The sequence below is a fragment of the Belonocnema kinseyi genome, chromosome 7 (genome assembly GCF_010883055.1).
Source record: "Belonocnema kinseyi isolate 2016_QV_RU_SX_M_011 chromosome 7, B_treatae_v1, whole genome shotgun sequence".
In the NCBI taxonomy this organism is placed as follows: Eukaryota; Metazoa; Arthropoda; class Insecta; order Hymenoptera; family Cynipidae; genus Belonocnema; species Belonocnema kinseyi.
Window position 1 is genome coordinate 112,125,730 of NC_046663.1, and position 9,333 is coordinate 112,135,062.

Sequence of the window (9,333 nt, forward strand, 5' to 3'; positions counted from 1 at the left end):
CATTATTTTGATACTGCTTGCAAAAAAAATGTCTGACTTTTTTATTTAACAAAACCAATTATTTTTCAATAGCACATTATCTTAAAAACAGTTTGAAGGACAGGCACTCAAATTTTCATCTTAAAATATTAAGAACTTTGTCTTTCGGAGCGAGTTGAAGTGAAAATATTTAGTAAATTTACTTGTCTGAAAAATTAAGTTTTTTTGATTTTTTACAGAAACAGTGAAAGATACAACTTTTTGTCGAGAGAAAAAAGATGCGCCATGAAATTTCCTATGAAGTGATATCTTAAAAAGTTGAATTTTCGAAAACTGATTTTCAAGCCATCAGGGGCCAACTCGAGCGGCCTGAAGCGGCCAGGCAAATTTTATGCGTGGTTATAGAATCCGGAGTCTCAATTGTCAGAGTTATAGTATTTTCAAAATCCTAAAAAACAAACGAAAATTAACATTTTAAGCCAAACAACGCATGCTATGAAAAAAAAGTCAGGAATAAGTAAATGTTTCTTTCGGGGAGCCTCACGATGTTATCATAAGAACTTTTGAAAATGTCTATGTATGGTTTTTCGTAGTGCTCATAAACTTAAACAATTTATCTTAACGACTTTTACGATAAAAGAAAATTGATTAAAGTTATAGCATTTTCACCCCCCTCCCCAACGATAATTAACATTTTAAGCCAACAACGCACGATATGGAAATAGTAGGTAGATAAAAATGTTACTTTTTCAAAGCCCTACAATATTATTCTGTTTCGACATTGAATTTCATACTCTTAATAAAGACGCTTTTAGGACGTTCTTTTGATGTCCTGGTGACTACAGGGAGGTCTTTCTCTTTTTAGCGTGAAAAAATAATCATGTCTCTCATAGGTCTTTTTGGGGCGTCTTTAGGACTAGCCCTGCGGACTTCTTTGGGACAACTTTAGGCCAAACATAGAAGAACGTCTTTAGGACGTCCTAAAGTTGTCTTTATGACGACCCTGGGACTTAGACGCCAATGTTCAAGAATGTCCCAGGACATTCAAAGACGTCCTACGGACGTCTTTAGGAATTTCCGGTGCCCACTGGGTAAGTATGGAATTAAAAATAACCATAAGAGGTGTGTCCACTGATCGGATTAAGCGGAATTTAAAAAGTGGAAAATATGTTCGCCTGCGTGGAATACAGCACAAGTGTCAATCGTTAAGGAAATAGAAAATAATTAGTTTTGAATATAAACCTATTCTTTCGTTAAGCACTTCTCCCGATGGAAAATTATCACATTCAAAAAAATTAAATAATGCTCACTCTTTCGCTTAAATTTGAAAATAATAATTTTTCTCTATTCTTCTCTTCTTACCGGGTACCCTATATTATTTGGATGTTTTTTTACAGACTTACAATAAATATTTTTCTCCTTTTTTTGTCTTCGTTTCCATGACTTACATCGCTACTTAATATTGTATTCGTATTGAGGCTCCAGGAAGACTTGTAGACGTTACTAACAGAACTTCATTCAAATAGTAAAAGAGAAATGTCCTTTCCATTTGCAGGTGCACTTATTGAAGTGAAATAAGTGGTGAAATATTACACGAGAAAATGTAACATTAACAAACAGTCTTACCGCCTGGCATTGCACGCTCTGGGAACGAACTTCCTCTATCAGGTCCTGTAATTCTACCTGATCCGGGAATTGTCTCACCATGATGTCTTCCAGGAACTGCAGCCCCTGGTGTAACACCACCTGAATAATTTTCTTTTCCTGCACCAGAGCCAGTTTGACCAGGATAAGTTACTCTGCCAGGTCCGGTTTGGCTAGGATAGGTCCCTGGTGTTCCTGGCCTTCCTGGTACACCTCCACCTGGATAAGTTACGCCTCCAGCCTGAGGACCTCCTCCTGGAACTACACCAACTGATCCTGGAACGGTCCTCGCAGGATATGTGCCAGGACCAGATCCAAGAGTTCCTGAAGTTCCGCTTGGATAATTTTCTCCAGGTCTACCTGAAGCAACACCTCCTGGATAAGATGTGCCACTTGTTTTTGGCCCTCCACTTGGTCCGTTGTACCCAGGGTAAGATCCAGTTTCTATACCACCTGGTATTACTTGACCTGGATAATTAATGCCAGTAGTTCCTGGTGCCCTACCGCCAGGTATGGCTGGTCCAGTTATTCTTCTACCACCCCCCCATCCTTCCACCGATGCTTGACCTATATAAGTAACGTCACCTGTCCTTGGTCCTCCTCGCGGGCTGTTTTGGCCAGAATAAGTTCCTGGGACTCCTGGTTTTCCAGGTACAATTCCGTCTGGATAAGATATACCTCCTGCTACACCTGCTTGTCCTGGATAAGTTCCTGGAGCTTCAAGTCTTCCAGGTATGACACCGCCCGGGTAAGAAAGACTTCCTGGTCCGCTGCCTGGAATCATTCCGCTGGGATAAGATCCAGGACCTTCTGCAACGCCTATTTGTCCTGGATACTTTCCAGGATCTTCAGGTCTCCCTTGCACAGTACCACCAGAGTAAGATATACTTCCTGATCCTGGTTCACCGCCTGAAGTTACTCCACGAAAATTAGTTTCAGAAGCTCCTGGCTGACCAGGAACGACTCCGCCGACATAAAAAACCCCTCCTGTTCCTGATCCGCCACCGCCTATAATTACTCCACCAGAATAATTTATAGCATTTCCTCCTATATCCGTTTTGCCTGGATAAATTCCAGGAGTTCCTGGTCGTCCGGGCATGACACCACCAGGGTAAGATATCCCACCCGCGCCTGATCCTCCACCTCTTGTACTAGTTTGTCCGGGATACGTTTGGGGAGGATAGGTTCCTGTAGCCCCGGGTCTTCCAGGAACTACTACACCCGGAGAAGAAACTCCTCCTGTTCCTGGCCCGCCATCTGAAATCACTCCACCTGTATAAAATCCAGGACCACCTACAACGTCACTTTGTCCTGGATAATTTCCTGAATCTCTTGGCCTTCCCGGCACGACTCCGCTAGGATTAGATATCATTTCTGTACCTGCTCCGCCGGCTGGGATTACTCCACTAGGATAAGTTCCAGGAGATCCTGCTCGTTCAGACACGACTCCTCCCGGATAAGAAACACCTTCTATTCCTCGCCTGCCACCGGGATAAGTTTCAGGACTTCGTAGGACACCAGTTTGTCCTGGATAAACTCCATGATCTCCTGGGCTATCTGGCACGACACCGCCAGGGTAAGATATACCTTCTGTTCCTGATCCGCCCTCTGGAATTACTACACCAGGATAAGTTCCAGAAGCTCCTGGTCGTCCAGGAAGAGCTCCGTCTGGATATGCAACACCTGTAGTTCCTGGTCCGCCGCCGCCTGGAATTACTCCGCCTAGATAAGAAACACCTCCTGTTCTTGGTCCACCACCGCCTGGAATTACTTCACCGGGATAAGTTCCAATACCGCCTATGACCCTCGTTTGTCCTGGATACGTTCCTGGAGCTGCAGGGTGGTCCAATGTAACACCTCCCGGATATGATATGTCCCCTGGGTCCGTTTGACCAGGATAGCTTCCTGTAGCCCCTGGTCTCCCAGGTATTACTCTTCCCGGATAAGAAACTCCTCCTGTTACAGGCCCACGACCTGGAATTACGCCACCACGATAAGTTTCAGTACCTGCTCCGATGCCCGCTTGGCCAGGAAACATTCCTGGAGCCTCTGGTCTCCCAGGTACTATGTTACTCGGATATGATAAACCTCCTGTTCCTTGTGCTCGGTCGCCTGGTACTACTTGACCTGGATAAGTACCAAGAGTTACTGGTTTCTCTGGTACTGCCCCACCGGGATAAGATATTCTCCCTGTTCCTGGGCCTTCGACACCTTTACGGGTTTCACCTGTATAAGTTTCTGGACTTCCAGGTCTTCCTGGTATAATACCGCCTGGATATGATATTCCTCCTGGCACCGGTCCATGTCCTAGTTGCCCAGGAATGGTACCCTCGGGATAAGTCACTGATCCATCTCTCCCTCTTCCTGGTGGAATTCCTCCAGGATATGGCGGTGTTAGGATACCAGGGCTTCCTGGCTTTGTAACACCACTGAAATAAGTACCACCTGGTCTAACCTCTTCTCCTGGGATTGTACCTCCTGTATATATTACTCCCGGAACACGTACTCCCCCTCCAGGTCCTGTGGGATATCCAGGACATCCCTCACACCCTGCGCCGCCGGAAGACATGCTCTGCGCCTGACCCATACCACTGATACCACCTAAAAATGGTATATATTTTTTATTTAAAAGGAGTTTTTCATATGTTTCAAAGTTCTTGAGATCCTTTTTTGAGGAATAGAATTATTTTATTTTCTGGAATTTGAAATTGTACGATTTTAAGCCAATCAAACTCTAAAGCGGTTAGATTTGAAATTAAAATGTTTGAACAATCTTGAACACTTTTAAACTAAAAATTATTCAATTTGCAATACCTTTCATTAAATTATCTGCTTTTAAAGACCTACTTCATAATAAAGACGATTTATCTTTGAAGGTATTAATGTTAAGACTTTAATTTTTAACTCGACTTTTTAAACCTTCATTTTCAAATTAAAATATTTAAAAGTTTAGAATGTTTGAATTTTAAAAATAAAATTTTTTAGATTCAATAATTAAAATACTTCGAAATTAAGCCAAATTCATCATCATAGAATGTAAATATGGGAGAAATCGCGCATAAGAGAAAAATCTACACAACTTTTTCAGTTCTCGTTTAAAAAAATCATCCACCTATGACCGATATTTGCGTGCAATGCTATAACAAAGTTTAATGACCTGAAATTCTAAATATTATACAATACCAAAATGGTGCCCTTAAAAATGCGCAAAAATGATATTTGTTTACATTTTTAAAAAAGAGTGATCCAAAAGTGCGAAAAAATTGAATAATTGATTCTACTGCAAGTGCAAGATCCCAAAATCTAAAATATTGAAAGAATTAAAAATTTAAATCCAATTAAAAACTAAAAAATGTAGCTTTTCTACATTTTTCAATGATATATGTTTAAACTTCATGAAAATAAAATGTTTGGTTTCAGAAACTGTATGACAAGTACAAAAAATCTACAATTTTCAAAAAATTGCAGCTAATTACATATATTAAAGAACTAGCTCATTTCGACAGTTCACAATGAAATACTTTTTAATTTTGCAAAAATACAATCTTAGGCTTTAGAAACTTTATGATAATGGAAACAATCTAAAATTTGAAAAAATCTATAATGGTGACAATTGAAGCTTGAGAAATTAGACCATTTTTAATATTATTGAAAATACGAAATGATACAATGACCAGTTTAAACATACTTACAATTTAAGTATCACAAATTGAAAAAATAAAATAAAAATACACGAATAATTTAAAATGGGACAATACCTAAGTTTATAAATTCGAGAGTCAAAGCAGCTTAAAAGCTAATACCTAAGTAAATCCACCCCTATCCAAGTCCAGCCGACTCAAGCGCTGCTTAACTTCGGTGTTTAAATGCGAAGCCTTTCACAATTATATTTGTCCAGTTAAATGATTCAAAGTTTTAAGTGGAATGGTTAAAAAATGAATGATATCAAATTTTAAGCCCCAAAAGTTGAATGTAATGCTTTTACTTCACATCAGGTGAATTTCAACTTAAATGCTTAATTTTGCATTAAGTTTTAAATAATTGAATGACAAACAAATTTTCAGTCTTAAGAACTTGAATTTTTAAATTTCAATGACTAGCAAAAAATATTTCAAACCTGAACGAAACGTCAAAGGACCACAAGTTTTTTTTACAGATTTTAGTTATTACCCTCGATATAGTTTAAACATATAAATTCTCTTTCTAGAGTGAACAAAAATTAATTTTTTTTTATGAAATATAAGTTTTTAGGTTGGGAGTTAATAATACATTCATTTAATAAGTAAGTTCATGTTCATTCGTTTTTTTTATAATTAAAATAAGTAAAAATGATTTAGTATGTTGAAATACACTCTTCAAATGAGTTATATGTAAAATGCAGATTCGAAATACGTACTGACAACTGCACGGGATGATTGTTGTGTGGCCTCAGCTTCAGCTTTGCCATCCTTTTGTCCATTTGAACTAGAACTCAAATATTGTGATTGTGTCTGCCCCCTAAAACGGCCACGAAAAGGTACTGTTTGACGACGTTTCCGGTTATTGTATTTTCCCCTTTTCTTCGTAAAAACATGTCTTTTAAGTCGGTTTTGAATTGTTGACTGAATATTCTCCAGACTTTCCTTACCTCCAAATTTGGACTTTTTATATTCTATTTCTTGATTCTGAGATTTTATTTCGAAATCTGTTTCAGGTTTTGGGTCCAAAAACAATATTATCATGGCATCTTGACAAAAATCTACTATTTTATCACCAGCGATTTCTTTTGCCTAGTATTTTAAATTTGATTAAATTTGACATCTGATACTATGATATTTAAAAATTATCTACTGTAATAATCAGTAAATTACCTCTGATTTGCTTATGGAGTGATCAGACACATATAGTGTCTTCGATTTGCTTTTTCGAAGAATATCATTCCAAAAGCTAATGTCAGAGGAAATATATTTTCCTGCTCTTTCCAGATAACACGTTTCTTCTAATTCATCTTTATATGCAATGAAATTCTACGGTATAAATATGAGTAATTAGCAATTCAATTTAACATATTAATATATAATACGATTTTACTATCTATTGTAATCATACAAGATTTATTTTTAAATAAAGTTATTATATTTTATGATTAAGAACAATATTTATAGCAAGAACAAAAATAATTAAAAAGAGGTACTTACAGTATAATAATCCGTAAATGAGAGTGAATTTAAGTAACTGGTATCTTCGAGCGTAATACTATTACTGTTTATTGATCTGTCGAATCGTCTCTTTTCCTAAAAAAGAATCATAAAGTTATCTATATTTTTCAATTTTAAATTTCTACCTAATATGTATATTATTTTTTTAATGTATGTTGAATAACAAATGGTTTTCATTTAGGTCATTACAATTTAAAAAAATGAAGTATTTTAGTTTATTTTTATATTTTTACATCGATAATTGAACATTGCTACTCTCACGAAGTATATTTATAATGGAACTATGCGAGTTTTAACTGTTCTGTGTGCAAATGAAATGAGGTGAAAAAATTGGATAAGTAGAGAATAGAATAAGCGATTAATAATATTGTTGCTCTTTATCGTCTTATTATCTTGTGAACTCTAAAGTTCACAACTTTCTCATTAGTGTCTAAGAGACAATAACTTTTCATGCGATGACCGCCATTCAAGACTTTGTAAGAATTGGAAAAGAAAGACAATTTAAAAACGGTTTATGATACAAGTTTAAAAGTTTTAAGTCCATATAAGCCTTTGACGATAAATTTGGGATGTTAAATTCTGCTAAAGAGGGATAGAGATAACTAATTTCAACAATTCATTAACAAGCACTTGTTTGGATAATTTTATTATATAAAAAATTATAAATACATATTCTCTAAAGTATGTCATGGAATGTGAGAAACCTAGAAACAGTCGGAAATTTGTTCGTTTGAAACTATTTTAAAGTTTCAATACTAATAAAACAAGAAAAAAAAGAACTAGTGAAGCATTCGAAAAAGAACAATTTATATAGCCACAAAATTAAAAAATTCTAGACGCGTTTCGTTGAAAATTTGTTTACAATTACTTCGGTTTTAATTCGAAATTCCACGATTCCGAAGATTAAAAAATGATTCATTTTTTATAACTATAATATTGAAAAGTTGTTCAATTTTATCTTCACTTTTCAAGTCTTTCAAATTTTAAATATTCAATTCGGGACGTTAAGAATGTTCAAATATACAAAGTTTAATATTTGTCCCCGAAAGTATAATAAACTTGGAAGTTCTATTCTAACTAATGATTGATATAGGAGTTATAAGGTTTGCAATTTTCGGAGGATAAAATTAAAACTGAATTTACAATTTGGAATAGTTCAACTTTTGCCAATAGGTTTGAAATATTCAAAGTACTGGTGGTTTAATTTTTTTGATATAGAAATTTTCATTAAAAAAAATTTTCCAATTTAAATAATTAATTAGTGTCTAATTCTTACATTATTTAACTTTTACGGCTGCAATTTATAATTCTTGAACTTTGTAGGCTTGAACTGGATTATTTTTATTTTTAATACAATATGTCTCGTCGCTTCGTCGGTTAGTCGTCCCTAATTTTCGGGACGACGAGACTTAGTCTTTTTAATCAGTTCTTACATCATTGTTCTGTTGGATATTTACAAAAATGATAGAATCTACAGTTTTTTGTTGACTTATTTACAGAAGTGCTTAATATTAACGGCCTCACCTAAAATAGTTTATTTTCAAAAGTATCAGTGTTAAGTTGTTCATTTCAAATGCTAAATTCAGTTTTTAGAGCTTGTATTTTAAAACTTTAATGACCTGGACAAATTGTTCAAAACAGGGAAAAGCAAAATAATGAAAGGATTTTTTAAAAGATTTTATTGGCTATTCTGAGTTGCTTGTAGATATCAAATTGTTATCAGAATTATAACGTAAATTTGTGAATTTTCATAAATCAATACGTTACATGATTTAATTTTTCCATTTATTTCTTTAATCATTATTAATGATTTAAAAATATTAAGGATCAGTTTTAAAAATTTAATGTTTAAAAAATGCAATTTTATTTCTCTAGAATTAGGAATAGAATTTTATTTTAGAAAATGATCTCGAAAACTGGGTAAAAGCCTGGAATTTTTAAACTGATCGATTTCTAGAGCAACACTCTACAATCTAGAATATTTAAAATTAATGTTTTCTTTCATGCACTTCACCATCTTTTTTTAAACAAAAATATATTTTTTGAAACATTTCAAGCTGAAATAATTCTGTGTTTTCAGTCCCAAGAATTTTCACACGTAGAATCCAGGAGATTTTCACGTTAAATATTAAAATGAAATTAACTACATTACATGAAAAAAAAATAATCTTACATAGTACTTCGAGAAAACCGATCTTCCGAAAAAGACGAGGATCACGAGAAGTAGCCGTATAACCAGCATCTCGAGGTCTTCGACGACTGAAGCTTCCCAAGTTTCTTTTGCACTCGAAGCAAATACGAAGTCTCCCACTCTAAGGGACCTTCTCGTCGGGACAAAAAGGGGCAATTAATAGAAGACATTCCGCGAAACTCGGGACTCATTACGCATCTTCAGGGATGGGCAAATTACCAGAATAAAATTTCACTAGACAATAAGTTTATAAAAGTAAGCAAGTTCACTTTCGCGGAAAATTGATTGCAAGCCTTTTTTCTAAAAAAAAGTCAAATCAAA

At 35.3% G+C, this 9,333-nt stretch overlaps 1 protein-coding gene across 1 annotated transcript in view; it reads right to left on the minus strand.

Moving 5' to 3' along the window:
- LOC117176176 (collagen alpha-1(IV) chain-like) overlaps positions 1–9,080 on the minus strand; it is a 15,621-nt gene extending 6,541 nt beyond the window's left edge. Inside the window, exons 1-5 of the mRNA XM_033366273.1 lie at positions 8,995–9,080; positions 6,801–6,896; positions 6,474–6,629; positions 6,020–6,392; positions 1,606–4,224 (exon numbers count right to left, since the gene is read on the minus strand). Of these exons, the coding sequence (XP_033222164.1) occupies positions 1,606–4,224; positions 6,020–6,392; positions 6,474–6,629; positions 6,801–6,896; positions 8,995–9,063 (3,313 nt within the window). The 5' untranslated portion in view covers positions 9,064–9,080. The remainder of the gene's footprint in view (positions 1–1,605; positions 4,225–6,019; positions 6,393–6,473; positions 6,630–6,800; positions 6,897–8,994) is intronic.
- Positions 9,081–9,333: the final 253 nt, after the last annotated feature.